General features: G+C 34.7%; 3 protein-coding genes across 7 annotated transcripts in view; 2 read left to right on the plus strand and 1 right to left on the minus strand.

Annotated features, from left to right (window-relative positions):
* Nucleotides 1–839: 839 nt before the first annotated feature.
* Nucleotides 840–6,921, minus strand: Gnf1 (Germ line transcription factor 1). Its single transcript, XM_962727.3, has 10 exons — nucleotides 6,771–6,921; nucleotides 6,146–6,719; nucleotides 5,944–6,098; nucleotides 5,769–5,892; nucleotides 4,929–5,714; nucleotides 2,214–2,437; nucleotides 1,821–2,167; nucleotides 1,514–1,768; nucleotides 1,061–1,451; nucleotides 840–1,010 (listed from the first exon to the last, which is right to left on the minus strand). The coding sequence occupies exons 1-10, from the start codon at nucleotides 6,777–6,779 to the stop codon at nucleotides 918–920; spliced, it is 2,958 nt and encodes a 985-aa protein (XP_967820.1). The 5' UTR covers nucleotides 6,780–6,921; the 3' UTR covers nucleotides 840–917.
* A 511-nt stretch (nucleotides 6,922–7,432) lies between these two features.
* On the plus strand, nucleotides 7,433–8,170 carry mRF1 (mitochondrial translation release factor 1). The gene is made up of 2 exons (XM_962646.4): nucleotides 7,433–7,460; nucleotides 7,509–8,170. Exons 1-2 carry the CDS (start codon nucleotides 7,433–7,435, stop codon nucleotides 8,168–8,170), a joined length of 690 nt encoding a protein of 229 aa, XP_967739.3.
* Nucleotides 8,171–8,277: 107 nt separating this feature from the next.
* LOC660470 (centrosomin) overlaps nucleotides 8,278–19,314 on the plus strand; it is a 56,744-nt gene continuing 45,707 nt past the window's right edge. For 2 of the 5 annotated variants that reach the window (XM_064356966.1, XM_064356967.1), the window contains exon 1: nucleotides 11,664–11,944. In XM_064356966.1, coding sequence (XP_064213036.1) covers nucleotides 11,820–11,944 — 125 coding nt within the window. In that variant the 5' untranslated portion in view covers nucleotides 11,664–11,819. Of the gene's footprint in view, nucleotides 8,431–11,663; nucleotides 11,945–19,314 lie in introns of those variants that run through there. The other 3 variants (XM_064356964.1, XM_064356965.1, XM_064356963.1) reach the window with 3 other exon arrangements.

Raw genomic sequence — 19,314 nt, forward strand, 5'->3', positions numbered from 1 at the left:
TTACTCTAAGAGAACCGGCGCATCCACCAAAAAGCGCCTTTAATAACTTCTAGTTTTCAGTATATTTTCGTATAAAATTTCTTATTAAAAGGCAGTTGAAGCGATAAAAACCCTCAACAGTACTCGTATATTAAGTCTTAATCTTTAAGAAAGTCAGTTGTGAACAAAACAGAAGATTATGGAGACTGAAGAAGTAAATAAATAAATTGTAAATTCTAATTTCAACATTGGCGGATGCCAAGGTCACTTCCAAATTCACTAGTCCAAATATAGAAACAAAATAAAGGTTCGGGGTTTCCCCATAAAGATACATTAGTTTGAAATTGCACTTTATTTAATTGCGTTTTTTCCAAGTGAAGACCAAAACTTTCGGTGTTTATTGTTATTTATGGTGTAGATGGAGTGTGAAAAATAATAATGTAAAATATCTTCTTGAAATGTTAGCTTTATTTAAAATATAAAAGTATTTTTTTTTTAATTTTTGTAATGCTTCTTAAAAATGGATCGGCAAATTACAAAAATTTTTTACTCCAAAATAAAGCTAATTTTACATTATTATTCTCCACAGTCACCTACACCATAAATAACAATAAACACTGAAATTTTTAGCCTACTGTTGAAAAAAACGCAATTCAAAAGGTGATCTTCAAAGCTATGCATTTTTGTGGAGAAGTCTTGAATCTTATTTTTCCATAATTGGACTACTGAAGTAATTCTCTACAATGCTCTGACTTGGAAATTCCCCGATTTTGGGACACCATGTATATTTTCCCGAATGAAATTAGACAAAAAATGTTATACGGGGAAATAAGGCAATGTCATGGAATAAAAAACCTTCATTTCAAAGAAATTATTTGTTGGTGTTAAATAAAACATAGTAGAGAAAAATAAATGAATAATTAAAAAGAAAACACAAATTACTTTTTCTTCGCTTTTCCTTTCTTCTCATTTTTACTTGTACCTTTACCTTCATCAGCCTTCTTACCTTTAGGAGCTGTCTTCTTTTTCACCTAAATCAAGTGACTTAAAAATGAAAACAAACTTCGTAAATTTAATTTACCTTAATCATAGCATTTTTACTAATATCGTCATCATCCTCATTATCGGAAATTTCATCAAGTTCGTCCAAGAGATCACTTTCCAAAGCAGCCGCTTTCTTTTTAGAAACTCCAGACGCAGGAGCATATGGTAATAGAGTGACTTGTTTATTGTATGTGCGAGTAAACGCACTTTTTACTTTCGAATCGATACTATTCATTGGATTTTCTCCTTGTAACCATTGGCACAGTTCTATCAAACTATCGACATCTTCTCTCAGGAGGTTATAATCCTTCATCACACCAACCGCTTGATTGATTCCTTCCAATCCGTTCTTAATCAGTGGTGTAAAAATTGCATTTCGGAGCGGTACCAAATAATCCAACTTAACTGCCATTTTGCTCGCAGATGCACTAATAAAGTGTAAAAAATTTAAAATATTGTTTTATTTACAATTTGGAATAATATAATATACCTAGTACGTGTGTGCGATTGCAGCTCACTAATCAACCTCTTGAACTTATTTTTCTTCGAATTTTTCCCCAACCAAGCGGGGAAATTAATTTGGGAATTGAAATGACCGGACATGTAATGACCTGGAATAACAGACGAAAAGAAAGCTTGCGATTCAAGCAACGCCCAATTATTGGTTCTTCTGATTTTTGATTCTATAATATCGCCAACACTTATAGAATCAGCGGTTAAAGCAGCCTTTAGTAACCCTTCTTTCCTAAAAATTTTTAATTGTGGTTTATGTGTGCCAACAAATGGAGTCGCAGTACTTTGAACCCTCGGGTTGCACCCTCAAATAATTTTCTTGAATAAAAAGCGGCCCTAAACTATAATCGAAGAAAAACAATCTCGCTCTGTCAGCTACACTCATATCCTTATGTTCGCTTTTGGTAAAAACAGTCCGACACACCTCCCATGGACCCATCACAGTGTCTTTCTTTGAAGCTTTTGACTCCTTTTCAGCCACTTCAACTGTGATTTCCCCTTTGGTTGATCCCAACAGAGCCAAATGATTGAGCGTCTGGCGGACATCACAGCCCGTTCCGGCGATAATTTCAGTCAATGCTTGTGTGGAAACATCGATGTTTTCTTTGCAACAGATCGACATCATTGCCCCCTGAAACACAAACTATGGCAAACGGTCTTGGTTCAGCTGGAATTACCCGAATTTGTTCAAGTTTTGGTTTGGTAAATTTCAAATCGAAGCAGTAGTTGACAAGTGATCGGATTTTTTGGTGATTTCGGTCGTTGCACATGCAAATTATCGGAACGCTTGAATTTTTAATCAGCTGGATTAGTTCCTGGATGCCGCCGCGGTCCTCGTTTCCTGCCATTCCGTCCACTTCGTCCATTAGCAACACGCGGTTGCGGTTCACATTCGGTTGGCCTGAAAGATTTTTTCAAGATTTTCTCTGCTGCTAAATAAGCGCATCTACGATTCAGTGTTAAATGTTAAAATTGATAATCAAAGACTACTGTGGAGTCTACTGAATATCTTGACAATAGATAAAGATTTAACATTTAATAATCATGGATGATCTGTTCAGCTACGTGCATAATATCTTAAATTTTAAACTTTAATTTGTAAAAAACTTTGTGAAATACTTCTACTTTCATTATAAATTATGGGTTTATGTTTTATTATTTAATATCCTTGCATCATCTGCAAAAACACAAAGCAAGTGTTGCCGTGTTATTTCTGTTTTAAAAAATACGATCACGTGTTGGAAAAAATTAAAGAACTTGGTGGTTGAAAATTGATAAACTTTTCAAATTTTCGAATATATTTGCCTGTAGATTTACGTTTTATCGTCTGTTACGTACTTTAATTTGAGCGAATAAATTGTTGGGAAAGCACACATTATTTTGCTTTTATACACTGAATTTTTTCGTGATCATATTCATTTAAATTTGAATTATTAGAGTAACGTAATATTTTCAAATAAGTATCAGAAATGTTTTCTCTCTATGATATGTGTTTAACAAAATGATTCCCTTCCACTTTGCATGAATGGTTTACTTATTATTTATTGTCCTGATGAAGCTCTCCCTAAAAAAGGTGGCGAAACGTCGATCCAATAAAATATAAAACCAAAATAAATGTCTGCTTTTCCAACAATTTATTACGTCAAATCATTTATCTTTTATTTATCGCTTATCCTTAACATCGACACCTTGCTGCGTAAGAAGAAAATTTCAATCAAGAAAAAGCACAGATACTTTCAAAACAAAACTTCAAAAAGCTGTCACACTGTCTCAATTTTGTCATACCACATTGTATTAAAGATCATTCACTTATAAAATTATAATGTAATTAAAACATACAGGGCTTTCAAAGAAAAAAAATTACAGATTCGCTTTTTCTTTGAAATGTTTATTTCTAGAAACCTTTGATTGGAAGTCAATTTAATTTTAATAAAAAAAATCGATTAGAGGTGCGATGAGAGACGTCAAGCAAGATAAAATAAGTTTTAAGTTTCTTAGTCTCTAACCATCCTTACTTTAAAATTTTAAATAGCACCCTCAACATTCTGAAACATGTTTGGAAAGGGGATAAAAACGAATCTAGCCGTAAAGGAAAAAAAATTTCGATTTGTTTTTGAGTTCAAAACTAACATAAAATGATTCAGAAAGTTGGGGATATTATTACAAATTTTAAAGTAAGGGCGGTTAGCGACTAGGGGATGAAACCTAAAACCTTGATTTTGAACTGGCTTCAAACCAAAAACTACTAAAACTAAGAATTTAAAAAATAAAACCACCACTAACTGAAAAACAAATCAAGAAAAACTTTTTTTAGAAAATTAAATACTCATTTTTTTCCTTTGCGAAAATGTTTCAAAAAGTAGAGGGTGCCATTTAAGATTTTAAAATAGGGGTTGGCTAGGGGCTAAGGGATGAAATTTAAAATGTAAATAATACTGTTGCTTGAAAATAGATTTATTCAATGTCAAAAGTTATTTTGAAAGGGTAGTAATAAAGCGATCAGTAATAAATTCGATTTTGATCATTAAAAAATAATAAATGATCAGTATTTAATTAATTTTTGCAGAGTAAAAAATTTAAATGACAAGTAAACTACACACAGTATTTAATTAAAATCATGGTATATGCACAGTATCTAGTTTCCGTTTACGCAGTTAATAAACGTTCAATAACTAGCTTGCAGGCTGCAATTATTATTTTTTCTGTGCATTGTCGTTTAAATAAAATACTGTGCATTTAATTTGTACCGATTTTGAAATCCCAGTTATGTATAACGATTTCATGGATATTTTAAATTCTGGATATCATCATAAACGTCATAAATTTAGTAGATTTTTTTTACTGGTTTTTTTAATTTCCCAAAATTCTAAATATATCTGGTGTTTCGTTATTGCATTTACGCTACTTTAACTCATTTAAATCGTATCTAATCCTATAAAAACGATTTAAGTTGATGGGAGGAAAAAAAGGAGAGAACTGCAGGAAATTATTTGAGATTTTTTTTAACTCTCACTTACTTTTCTTCATTCTTTACCGAAAATCTTAGTGCAGTATTGATAAACATGAAGAGAAATGTCATCAAGATATACATATTAATATTGCACGTAGATGAGAGACGATACAAGGAAAAGTTGACTAATAGACAGGAGATTGTCAGATGCAATGCTATCAGATTTTCGTGAATTTTTCAGTGAAAAATATGAAAACAAAAACTAGAGGAATGGCTGTAAGCTAGATTTCGTGACCGCATCTATTGTTTTATTTTATATTGTTTTTTATTCTTTTCTTCTTCTTTTTTTTAATACGATACATTTATTTCTTTTATGTATTTTTACAAATATTATTGCGGAAGTAATGAAAAAAAAAACATTTTTCTTAATTTTAATACTGACCTGTTGCATATCCAGCTATTGTTTTAGTGCTCAACAACTGCGCCACTTCTTCATGTAGCAACTTCTTGCTCCTCGTATCAGAAGCATTAAACTCGACTATATCCAAACCCAATTCCTTTGCCACAAGTGTTGCAGTTGTGGTTTTACCAACACCTGGTGGACCACTCAACAACGCACACTTGAAATAAGCACCATCATCTTTCTTAGTAGACCAAGGACTAGGACGTGCTAATGTTTTTTTAACTTTCGGGTCTTGATTTTTGTACCAATTTTCAAGCCAGTGTTTGAGTTTGGCCAAATTACTTGAATCACCTTGTTGTCCTATTACTGCTCGAAGTGTCTGTGGCTTGTATTTTTCAGGCAAGGATAACTGAACTGCCTCTACTTTATTTTCGATTTTTGTACTTTCCGAAACTTTACTAGTGCCAGGTTGGCTATAAAAACTGTTAGATGACAGAGTTTCACTTTTAATTTCCTGCTCTATTTTGGATGGAGCGGTACCGTTTTGTTTTTTGACACTCGATTTTTTTTCAGGCGTTTCTTTTTTAGGCTCAGTTTTGTTACTTATTTTTTCTTTGCTAGGTTTTGTTTCATGGTTTAAATCAATGCCTAAATCCTCGCTATCACACGACGTATTCTTTTTGCAATATTTCGGTTCCATCCCTGACTTTGTAAGTATCATGTCCAAAAGCTCATCTTCAGATATGTTAGGTATGTTATAACTTTCAGCTTTTGCAAGTTTTGCCGGCCCTGGTTCTGCACCCACAACCACATAATTTACTTTTTCTAAAAAAAATAACTTGCACTTTATTTTTTTCATTAATAACAAAAAAATCGTACTTGAAACTGCGTGCACTACACGTCCACCGTGTTGTTTTATTATATTTGCAAACTCCTCCGAATCAAGCGAGTCTAAAACGCCAGTTCTTAGGAAACACAAATTTTGCAAACAATTCGGCTTCCCCTGGAAATAAGAAAGACAATTGTAAGTTTTTTAACATTTTGAACGACACACTTTTGGCAATTCCTTCATTCCAAGATGTTTGGGTTCCCCTCTGTTGAGGTACCTTTGGTAGAGCATGGCTGAGTATCTCTTTTTTTCATGAGCTTCTTGTCCCGGATCAATACCAGAGTCCGAATGCTCAATTTTCTTCTTCTTAGGTGTTTGATCTGAAAATACGTTATCTTGAATTTCAAACAAACTTAAAACTACTTACTATCACTTGACGAATCGTTTCTTGATCGTTTCTTTGCGCTTTGAACTTGACTATCTGATTCATTTTTACTTTCTTTCTTTTCTTTATCACCCTGGTACGCTTCCTCAATTGACTCAATAAGATGAATACTCTGTTCGAAAATATCATCATCTAAGTCTTCCAGCGTCTTGTTGAAAGCACTATTGTTGTGAATCTCCTTCTCCGCATCGTGCTTTTTCTTCCTATTTTTGGGTTTTTTCTCTTCTGCTTTTGTAGGCTTGACTTCGGGTGTTTGTGGCACTTCAACCTTGCTCTGTTTTATAGGACTGTTCTTAAACACGTCGGCCACATTCACCGGTTTTAATTTCGGTTCTTCAGTCTTCCTTTTTTTCTTCGCGTCTTCATCAGAGTCTGAACTTAGAACTTCACGTTTCTTCTCAACCTTCTTCTGCTCTTTGTCTGGAGTGGCAGAAATCACGTCCTCATCATCGGAGTCTATGATACGTTTTGGCTTCTTTTTAACGGCAGGAGAAGCAGCTTTGGGCGAATTTGCATCAGACTTCTTTGAAATTACAGTGAAAAAGGAACGGATGTCCTAAAATTAAGGTTAATTGCTCGTTTGGGAAAAATACAAGTTTTGGCTTACTTTCGACATGGTACGATTACGTTACACCCAAAATTATCTGTTGTTTTTATCAAATTATTATCTGTTTGCAGGTTGTTGTTTAATTCACAAACACAATCCGGGAAATCTCCCGCCACAACAAATTTCAATTGACAGTTAGTTTTTCAGGTTAGAAAAAAATAACCTCTTTAACCTCAAATTATAAAAACATGTATTTATTTTCGAAAACACTATTACGAAGGGTATTACTAGTCCGAAAAAATTACGTTTTTTATACAACGTCTAAGTATGATCTAGATTTGGCCATCAAAGGGGTGTCTCTCCGAAATTACATTAAACGATTGGAACATGAATATGAGGGGCTTTTAAAATTGAACAATTACACTGCCAATAGTCGCTTTCATCAATTGCAGCCTCTAATTAACGCACTAAATGAAAGAAAAGATGCTGTCGAAAACATACAAAATTTGTCCGAATTATTGAACGAAAAAGACGATGATATTAGGAAACTGGCAGAAGAGGAAAAACTGACGTTTGAAAGCAGGATCAAGTCTATTGATGAAAAACTACTTGAAGCAATTTTACCGTCAGATAAGGAAGATGAGTGCAACTCCATCGTATTGGAAGTTAATGCTGGAGTTGGGGGCCAAGAGGCAATGTTATTTGCTAACGAATTATTCGAAATGTATTGTAATTTTGCCGAGCATCAAGGTAAGAAATTCACCAGTTTTTTCAAACACAAACCTTTGTATTTTCCAGGCTGGGAAACGCAAATCGCTGATTACTCCCCAGTTGACATTGGCGGAATCAGGCACGCAAGTGCCCTAATTAACGGACCTCAAGTGTTTCAATTTTTCAAGCATGAAGCGGGGGTTCACCGGGTCCAGAGAATCCCGACTACGGAAAAGGCGGGTCGTATTCACACCAGCACTGTCTCGGTTGTTGCCCTTCCACAACCCACAGAGATTGAAGTTAACATCGATAACAAAGATTTGAAAATTGAGACGAAACGGGCGAGTGGGGCTGGGGGGCAGCACGTGAATACGACCGAAAGTGCCGTCCGGGTGACACATTTGCCCACGGGGTTTAGTGTGGAGTGTCAAGTGGACAGGTCTCAAGTGAAAAATCGTCAAATTGCTTTGGCTAAGTTGAGGGCTTTGATTTATCAACGTGATCTTGAAGAGCAGATAGCGAGGAACGAGAATATGAGGAAGAACCAAGTTAGGTCGAATTTTAGAAACGAGAAAATTAGGACTTATAATTTTCCGCAAGACAGGATCACTGATCATAGGTTACAGGGGTGCAATGTGCACAACCTTAAAGGGTTTCTTCAAGGGAATGATGCTTTAGGGAGTTTGATTAAGAAACTAGATCAACAGTACAAAATTGAGACTTTGTTAAATCTTGTAAATAATAAATAAATGAGTTCAAATTGGCGCCTAGTTTAATTTTGTAGTGATTTCCTCTTTGTTAACATTGGTAGCATTGCAGTGTCACGGCAACAACCAATCATAACAAACCAAATTGAAATAAAAATATTTAAACGTCAGTTTTAACGGTTTTATTCTTGTGGCTGTCAGTGTCGATGTTATTTTGGGTTTTTCGGTAGTTTTATAAGCGACAATATGCAAGAAAGTGGTGCAGATGTCACAACGGATCAGTCGCTGACTTTCGCCGACATGTAAGACATTCATTCAATTTCATTTTGTTCAAATGCAGATTTTTCATTCAAAAGTGTCTTTATTGTTTTTTTGTTAATCATTTCCGCTTCTAAATTGGCCATTCCTATGTTTTGTGCATATATTTTGTCTTTTTCAAGCAGAAATACAAAATAGTAATTTTTTATAACAATGTTAATTTATTTGCAACCGTGAACTTTATTTAAAAATGCAACAAGTAATGTGTTAATGACGAATTAACTACCTTCATAATGCAGATTGAGCATAAAATCAAAACAAATATTAGAGGTTTAAGCATTTTTAAGCCTTCTTCTGCATAGCAATAACTTGCTCTAATTTCCAACCAAGTACATACAGTGAAACTCGGTTATAACGAACACTCAAGGGACTTGAGAATTTGTATGTATATTATATCCGATCATTTCTTCTAACCGAACATTGTCTTTATGGAGTAATTTTCAAATTGGATGAATTCCAAAGCTTACGAAATAAAGTACTAATCTAATTTATTAAGGAAGACACATTTACATAGATCTATGCTTAGTAGTTATCCAACAATTCAATATTGTTTATGGTCAAATTTAAAGTTTTTTCATTACTTGATGTGTAAAATGAACAGGGGTTGCCATTTGAAATATGCAAAATAAACGGCTTAAAGTTTAAAAAGTTAAAATGTAAACACCCTGTAGTAATTCATTTCATTAATTTTTAAAACAACGTGCAAAACCGATTTTTTTATTTTTTTAATAGTAATCCCTAAAACGATTAAAAAAACTTTAGGGACATGTAAGAAGCCAGAAAAGCATCCTAATGAGCACAAAAAATAATAGCATGCCATTTAAAAAAATTATTATATTGACGTCATTCTTTTTGGGACACTCGGTATAATCGAAAATATTTTCCTGAAATGTGTTCTAGAGTATAAATAATGTCTACAAAGTATCAAAACTCCAATTTAAATAATAAATGACCTACAGAAGACCGGAGATGATCTGGACCACTCTGTATATAGTGTTGCAAAATAGGACTATCAATTTTGTTCGTTTGTCAAAAGCCGGTTCGTTATAACCGAGTTCCACTGTAATTCAATCTTGATGTAAAATTCGGAAAACAATCCGAACAATGGTTTATTACATTTTTTTAATAAACTTTTTTGTTATGCTAGCTAAAGTTTGCAAATGATCACGAATCACTGTTTGAATTTCTACAGAACAGAGTCTTTTTTGATTTCTTGATGATTTCCTGATTTTTTTAGGAAATAATATTAAAATTCACAAATTGTTTATAGGTATTGGACGTGCAGTTTCTTAGTGTCCATTGTAATGCAAAAGACTAACCTGTTACCAGGAAAACTCAAATAAAAATTAATGCTTAGAGCATGCCTTTTGCACCACAGTGGACACAAAGAAAATGAATTTAATTTACATAGAGTTGTCGTCATATCGTCACAAATTTGTAGTAATGTAGAGGTTGTTCCATATCTAGTGGCGAACTGACAGTGACATAAAAGACTCTTGAATTACACCCACTGGATAAAGATAATGAAGTACATCAACGTACATTTTTTTCTCTAAAATTTAATTAGTTTTAATTTTTACATTAATAAATTTTAAGGACGAAGATAAGCAGATTATTACTATTATTAATAATTTATTCATTATTTTTATTCATTTTACGTATCGTATTATTATTTTTTAATCACCAATAACAGTGGGTTTAAAAATTATTTTATTACGACGCCTATGGGCATTATTTTATTTAATTCGGAAGTAAAGTTACCGTTGGGGGCGCCACTGAGCTAGGTCGAAAACAGTAACCATAAATGGCGGGAAAATGTTTATTCGGATATTTTGAGCGTTGTACGAATTTTGAGGCTTCACAATTATTACATTGCCAATGCGGAATGACTATTGTATCTTTGGTGGAAGAAACGAATGTTGACAAATTGGAGATGACGAGGAAAACACGAATAATGAATGACTTTTTGGTTCACTTTCTTTATTGAAAAATTATTACAAAGACATTGAAAAGCCCACCTTTTGGCATAATTTACGTTTAAGTGTATTAGCAGTTGTTAATTTTAGTTGTAGTTTTGTTGATTTATCGAAGTATTTCATGATTTTATCAGTGGAAAAATTCTAACCTAAAATTCACAAACTTCACTAATTTATTGGTTTCTTGAGCCCAACTTTGTGTTCGCAGTGATCCATTACTATAGTCTTTAATTAGACAACTGTTTGATAACACTTTGTAATAAAAATTTAAATCTTTTACACTTTTTATCCACTTTCAAATTCCAACAACAAACACTTTATACCACGAAAAACCGCAGAACCAAAGTCAAAGCTAGTATTTACCACCACGTACTTTTAAAGTGATTCTCTCCAATGTAAGCAATTAACACTATACACGCAAAATTGCTCAACAATTTATTAGATGTCAATTAAATGTGGAATTACGAAAATTTCGTTACTGTTTTCGACATAGTTCAAAAGTCATCACCAGAGGGCGTCTAGTTAATTTTATTTCCGAATAGAAAGAACATGTTTAATGCCAAAATTCTGTTACTTTTGGCAATGTCACTTCGCCACCAGATTTGGAATAAGCTCTAAATACAGAAGTGACTGAAATTGAGTGGAAATGAAAATTTACATTAAAATAAATATAAACAGTGATTAAAAGTTATTCACTCTGTTATCAATGTTATCATTATAAATTATCATTATTATCCGAAATTCCCATTTCTATAAACTAGAAACTTTTACTCAGTTTTTTTAAGTAGTAATGAAGTAATAATAAATTAATATTAAAGAATAGGTTGGGAATGGGTTTTTTGATAAAAACTTTGAATCAGAAAAAATTTGTTTAATTTCCTGAAAGTTAAAGTAGGAATCAGTGAATCACGTTGACGATTTTATAGCCACCACTGATTAATTAATAATTAATGATGAAAAGAAAATCTAACGTCATTTCGCTTTAAGAGCTCTTCATACATGCTACAATTTCCCATTAATTTTAAAAATTTATTTTTGCGTAATAAGATGCTCGCCCACGTGTTTTTCCCCCGAAATCGATACACCTCAAACCACAACTTTGGCCAAAACAATCTCTTCCTCGATTTTGTGTCTTTGTCATACACACGGATTAGATTTGAGACATTTTGAGTGTAGTTTGTCGAAACTAGGCAGCGCACGCATGGTCCATCCACGACCTGAGGCTGCGTCAAGCGAATCCAAACATTTCAGTGGAGAAGTGTAGAGAGGATAGAGTGGTGGTAAAGTGCGCCGGTTTGTTGTGACTACGAAAAGTTTATTATTAATTTTAATTTCACGTTTTAAAGTGAGACAAGAAGGGCAAAGAAAAAATGCCCCCTTAAAAATAACTTCGGTTTATGGACGCTCGTAATAGTGGCATAAATTTTCAAGTGCTTGAAATCATGTCGTTCTTTAATTATAGTGGATTTCACAGCCCGCCTTCGAGGCCTTTAATTATTCCGTCCCCTACAAGTCCTTTTTGGTAAGTTTTGCCAAGTGTTTGGCTACTGCTCGGAAATGCTGAGGGGTTGTTGTAGTTTGTAGTGGGTTTAGTCATCGTCTTTGGGATGCGAAGGGGAGGAAAATTCCAGCGCAGGTCAAAACTGAATCAAGTTTTTGATGAGGGTTGAAAAAATCCAATTTGTACCTAATTTGCTAACAAAATAAATTTAATAATGAATAATTATTTAACTATTTATTCTATAATTATGTTTATACAGTGGAACTCCGTGATAACGGACAAGGTTTTTAACGTTTAAAATATATACAAAAGTGGTCTATGAGTCGGTTGTAACGAACACACGTGCATTTTTGTTACATTCTCGGAAATAATAAACATTTCCGATTTGCAACAACATTCCAAATAATCAGAAATCTCTAATTTTGCCACAAAATTTAAAATAATTGTTGGATTACTATTAAACAAGTCTACAAATGGAAATGCGTCTTTTCTAATAAATTAAATTAAATGAAGTTTTTTAGGATAATTTCTATTTTTATTTTTTATTTGTATTTCAAAATCCGTTTTCAAATAGCCAAAAAATAAAATAAAAATTACATCCGATTTCAAAAATTGAAACTTTTTGAGCTTTTAACACAAATGTTAATTTCTGTGGTACAATTTGCTGGCCCCCATGTCGTTGATAACCCTATCACCACCTGAACCCACGGTCTCTTCTATCTGTTCGCCCACATGCCCTCAACTCTGACCCAGATTGAACATCACGTGGAAAAATCAATTGCACGTGCATTTCCACTACCCCGTTTTCACCACTCGACCCGAAAACAGTGCGCTCAACTTTTCAAGTAGGCGATAGCCGCCGACGAATTAATAAACTAAATGAAAATGCCCTTGTCGATATTAACGACACGAACAGAAAGCGCTTTTCTTGGCCATTTACGGATGTCTTTATCAGAAAAAGTTGACATTTTAATGGGGACGTCGAGCAGATGGCACGTTTTCTCGATGCTGAAAGGAAATATTTTTTGTTGTTGAAGGAAATACGAGGCTTATCTGGAGCGATGAGATAATTTATGTGACTTGACTGCATCTGAATTAAAATACGGCTGGCGATGACGCGTTCTGAATGAAATAATATCAGACTGCAGTTTGTTGTAATCGGTTTTCCTACTTTGGGAAAGTTGCGTAAAGTCGTGGGAACAGTCATAGGAAAATAAAGATAAGAATTTACTTTATATGGCGAAGCGAAAAATGCATAATTTATTTTTAAGACAGTTTTACAATTTTAGTACACCTGCACACACACCTTGTAATTTTCATTGTTTACAGTGTACACCTTCGTTCAAATATGGAACCGATTCTTTAATGGCCAATTAAATCATTAACTTGTAATGTTTATACAGTCCCTAGCTCGCATTAAATCAAGAAGTGTTTATTCAGTGCACCTTTGTCTTTATCTTTTCTGTCGGCACGTGTCATTTACCTTCTTTACTTTTTTTTTCATGTTCATTTTAAGATCGTTATTATTTTAGTCTACGTTTTTTACGTAGCTGGATGGGCCTAAAATTAATTATAGTTGTCTTGTCTGTGCTTAGGAAGTGAGATAAAGGGGGCATAAAAACATGGCTGTGTGTAATGGATACTTCAAAGGATCGAGGGTGAGATATTCTACCGCACAAGATGAAAAACTTACATTTAGATTTTGATAAACTGGGATTTGTCTGGTTTTAAAAACAAACACTGCTGCGCCTTTTTTCAATCAACAACAAATTGCATAATCAGTTCAGTCGACAAAACTCATCCAAAATTGTTGTTGCCTCTCATTTATCTCTATTTGCTACTGAACTGTTTCTCCAACAAAGCGGAAGACAAACATCGAGTATCTCTAAGGAAGTTGTATATTAGGGATGTTTTGACTTCAGTTACAAACACGTGTGGTGTTTTGTTCAAATAAATCAGGAAAATTGTGAGCACATATTTGGAAAATGTGAAATAAATATCTCTCAAGGTTTATTATTTAGACACATATTTGCCTAAATTTTCGCCATGTGTAAACTTGAAATTTCAGTCGATTTGTTTTATTATTCTCCACAGTTTGTAACTCAGTCACATTTTATTATGACTAGCCAGAAGTCATAAACCGTCAGGTTGTTCCCTTGTTGGCGTAATAAGAATAAACCCTATTTATCAATTTTGGTTCGGTCAACAAGGGCTTGAGCACAATACTAAATAAATGTAAATGTTTACATTTGTGGATAACGTAATTCAAACTAGAGGAGAGTGATGTTTGTTTATGTTTGATTACGTTAGCGGGCGTTTTCCTGAATTGGCCAGCTGGTGTCGGTGGAACGCGAAACAAGAGAATGTTTTCAAGAAGGATACTTAATCTTTATCGGGGATTAAGTGTTGACTAGAATTACAAAGTGATTAAAGCTTTCTTTGTAAGAGAGGTTATTAAAATAACTCAGGGAAGGGTTGCTACCGCATGTTTATTTTCCTCAAATGGATTACTAAGAAAGATAAGACTGTTTGTTCGAATTTTGAAACTTTCTAATGCCTATTCGAGTGCTTCCAATCAATAAGATTAACGGATTGTTATGAAATTTAGAATGCACATATTTTCGGTGGTCTTTCAATTAGGGACAAAAAAATGATCTCTAGTTAAAAAATGAAATTTTAAAACACATTTCTTTTATTTAAAATTAAGCCAAATTACCGTTGAATCATTAAACCCCGAAAAATAAATGGCCACACAAAAAATTAACCAAATCGCTCAGCTGATCCAAGAAAAAAATTAAATTTTGTTGTTAAAAACTTATTCAAATTTTGATAGTAATTTGGGCAGTCACCTTTTGAAACAATTGATGAAGCATTTCTATGCGGCATTATGTGTACCACTGAAAAAAACTACCAAAAGTGTGCGCATTGTCAGAAAAGTAAAATTGTTTTAATTTGGTGAAATTACTTTAAAAACCAACAAGTGGCAGAAATTTCTGTGTTGTTGAAAAAGGAATCAATATTTGCCTATGGAAAGTGTCGTTGGACTTTTTGTGAAATGTTATTTTTGAAATTTAAAGTTAAAAAAATCGTCATTAATTTAAAGACACAGGAAGTGTATTTGAACTAAATCGAGTGAGGACAAAACACGTCACTGGAAACGAAGCAATAGTTAGAGCTGTAATTCAAGCTTTTGAAGAGAATCCAATCAGTAGTGTACGAAACATTTCCAAAGTCCTGAATGTTCAAGTGTCTAGAATTTTTCAGTTGTTGTTCAGTCTTTTAATCTTTTTTGAAAGAATTAAAGCATCCAGTACCAAAAGTATTGTTTTTTAACTTTATATGGGTGAGAGATAATTGTGAAATGTCCCTTGCGTGACAGTTACGTTTCTGCGAGTAGGATTGACCAAAATTCAATGGTAGTGCTCATTTGTCTCATAGAGATCTACGCTTTTGCATCTGAACCCACGTTTAACAGTTTGTTTCTCATTTTTCTCGCGAAACAGACTTCTTCCACAAACGAGTTTTTTCTGACAGCATTTTTCACTGACGATATTTTTTTTTAATATAAATCTTAAAAGGCTTAACATTTTAAAAAGGCATGTAAAAATTACGTTTTTAATGCTTGAGTTGTTGCATTAATTGGATTTTAATCTTTATCTTCTAAAATATATGCATTTTAAATTTCATAAAAACCCGTTGAGAAATGTCTGAGATATCAGGCTCGAAAGTCTTAGCTGAGACACCCTGTATTGTGTAAGATAATCCTTAAAGGTTGCTAAACTTTGGCGATCTCTGACCTGTCCGTTCAAAATGATTATCCGTCTATATTACTGTTGCTAAATAAATTTATGTGCAAATAAGGGGGCGGTGGCCTTGTTAAATCACCCACTTGCTCTTGAAAGGAATCTACAATTCTTCTAACTTGACATAATGGGATTGATGCTAATAGCATTTACTTTATATATAAGCACTTTACATTTTTGGGACGTTCTCGAGGATATCGAATTGTTTTCTCAGTATTATGTTTCATTAAACAAACGTACAATTAGTTTTAATCGGCATTGTTTGCTGTATTTATTTTAATGATGGTTTTTATCTGTGTGCTAGGTCAAAGTTTAGTGGTGCAATTAGGCATTGGTACGACTTTTAATTCTTCTTAATTATACAAAAGAATAATGTGCTAGAAAAATATAATGGGTCTTATCCGCTTCGCTTAATTATTGTATTTATTTCTGTTCCGTTTAAATGAATTTCCTGTGTGAATGGGTGTATTACTTGCCACCACAGAAGTGATTGATTTATATTTAGAAAGAAATTATGTAACAAATGGAATGACAGGCTTTGGTGTCATCAAAGATCAAGTTCATTGCAGTGCATGAATCAGAAACCCAAATATATCGTTAGTCGTTTTCGATTTTTCTCTCCTTTTAATTTTTTTAAGTAGAATTGAAACTGAACTGAAATAATTAAGTGCGTTCACTGCTAACGCGTATTGCTTCTCACTGTTGATGTATGTACGAGCCTTTGTTTATTTTTTTATCAGAATTTGTTCAAAAAAGTCTTACTCACATATGCGTAAACACATACTTCACGTTTTTATTTGTTTTTTACAGTGGTTTTACTCTGGAACTAATGTATTTGAGCCACCACTGTAAGTATTTGAGTATTTTTAACTTGGTTCATGTTTTTGTTAGATAACGTGGCCACATTAAAGTAGGAAGTAAAATAAAACAGAACAAGTCCATCTGTTTCTGTAGTTTGTGTAGGATGAAGTCCGAGCGGTCATAATTTTTTTTTTTTAATTTTATATTTTAATTTATTGGTAGTTTGTTTTTTTTTTACTTTTCGTCATAGATTAGCATGTAGATAATTAGGGTAATTAGTCAGTAAAGCTCCGAAAAGACCCCGAGACTTTTATTTCGAGAAACATAAACACTTGAGCCTAATTTATTAGCTAGTCAGGGTGACAAGCAGACCACCCCAAGTCGACCGTGAGTAAGACGCCTTCGAATATGCAATTTTGCATATGAGTTTTTAGTTTTCACCCACACTTTAGAGGGGTAGTGTGAGCTAGAGTCAGTTCCAAGTTAGAGTGACTTAAAGTAATTGCTTAAGTGAATCAAGGTGAGTTGTCACTGAGTAATCCCAGTTTGTTGGTGTGTGAGGTTTTTCAATCCAATAAGGTGTAGAGATTTATGATAATTACCATATCAACGGTAGGGTGAGTCGTTCACTTATTATTTTAATTGCTGCGGTGTTGATATTTATAATTGTTGATAACGTTCATCAAAAACCTGCGTGAGTATTGAGTACAATATCAAACTGAAGTTGAATCAATGCGCTATTCATCAGTTGATAGTTTATTTAATTGGTTGATACTAAAGTTGGTGATATTTGATGAGAATGATATTGAATTGAGAGTTGACGAACTATGAATAAGATTGAGTTGAGCCCCGACATGTCGAGCTAAACTTTGTTAGTCTGTCTATCCTTAATTAATCCACGGTTAAGCTTGAGGCGGGGCGGCGCTCGAAAATGCCCATTGCACGCCGAGATTAACCCAACAGGGGACGCTGGAGGGTCGCGGCGTCGCGAGGCCTCCAGGTCTGGTTTATGTTTATTTGTGGACGCGGGGGATCACTAGGCAGCCGCGTTCATTGCACCCCCAGGTCTAGGTTGCAGAATAGGTCGTGGGGAGAGCGCTGGAAGGTGATCATTGCACTTGCTCGTTGGTCCGTGAGACGGCTTCGGCTATGAGGTTAAGGGACTTGTTCACCACCTGCACTATGAAGAGGGCTTCCATTGCACGCTCAGGGCTATGTGTGATTAGCAGTTGAGCAGGTTAGCCAAAAAGGTGTTCATTGCACTGCCCGGAACCGCCCCTGAGATACGGCTGCGGCCATGAGGTTTATAGGGACTTGTTCACCACCTGCACTATGAAGAGGGCCTCCATTGCACGCTTAGGGCTATGTTTGATTAGCGGCTGAGCAGGTTGGCCAAAAAGGTGATCATTGCACTGCCCGGAACCGCCCCCTTTTTATGTTGGTCATAGGCGAGTACCATGAACATAATATCCATTGCACGCTTGGTGTTGAATGACCTGCGGGTCTCGAAGTAGACGCTGGACGGATATTACCGGGGTACTCATTGCACAACCTAAGACAAGTGGTGGATGACAAGGCAGCGTTGCCTATTGCACGTCAGAACCGCGAGGTGGTCTCTCGATTGCTGCTGATCCAGAGACAAGCGGGCTGGATGGTATCTATGAGCAAAGGGGTAACCCTTTGCCTGGTTTCCCCCTATGCTCCTGGAGTCCTATTGACCAGGACTGCGACTGTTAACCTTTTGAACCCCTTGGACAGAGCTCAACCGATTCTATTCGAATTACATATTTTATTGATGGTAGATTTGCATAATTATTTTGGGTTAACGACTGTTACATTTATTGGTTCACAAATGGCGATTGTGGACGTCTCACTCTGATGGACTGGATTACTCACACCCCCATTTTATTTTTCAGACGTTGTCTTAACTAAAATTGATGACCTGACCCCGACACCTCGGCACCAGCTCTCCTGACAGGATTATTTAAAGTGGTTGAGTACTTTCAAAGTTAGTAAAGTAGTGAGTTGCTAAAATTGCCGCCGGTCCAAAGATTTTCCTGATATTTGATAAGCATATGTTTGTAATTTGCGATAATTACGCTTCTGTACAAAAATCGGTTCATCAAAGGCCATTGTGATGGATTTTGCACGTGTTCAAATTAGCTGTTATTTTGCGTTTCAAAAATGGCCCTACATTTGATTTTTATTTTTATTGACTTTTTAACGCTACATCTATTTAATTATGCATTTTTTTTCTTAGGTCTGTTCAATTGTGGTCAAATTTTGATTCGATTTCTGTCGTATCAACCATGAACTGTCACTTAACCGTCCGCTCATTTCATGGGTGTTTATAAATAACGCTCAACGGATGTTTTTTTTCGTAGATGCATTGTTTACTTTCCGATAGTACCACCACATGTGTTTAACACACGACTGTGTAACAAGTCGTATAGTTAATGTTCATCCCTAACCATTCAAGTATTAAATGTCGCATTTTAAACCTATTCCTATTTATAAATTTCTATCTACTACGCTACGCTACTATCGATGCAACCTGCATCGCGACGTCTGTACTAGTTGACGACGTTAGTGAATTCACACACATTTCTTTAGTTCGTTGAACCTACAAGAGCCCGAAAATTCGTCCCGCATTTCATACAGTGGGATGCTTCCTGTAAGCGTCCCTGGAAGCGTCGCGACGCCTGTGACAGTTTAAATCTAGGAAATTCCGTAGAACTGGTTGCGGTCGAGTTATGAACGATTTGTTTCGTTTACACAAATGAATTG

The sequence above is a fragment of the Tribolium castaneum genome, chromosome 5 (assembly GCF_031307605.1).
Source record: "Tribolium castaneum strain GA2 chromosome 5, icTriCast1.1, whole genome shotgun sequence".
Lineage (NCBI taxonomy): Eukaryota > Metazoa > Arthropoda > Insecta > Coleoptera > Tenebrionidae > Tribolium > Tribolium castaneum.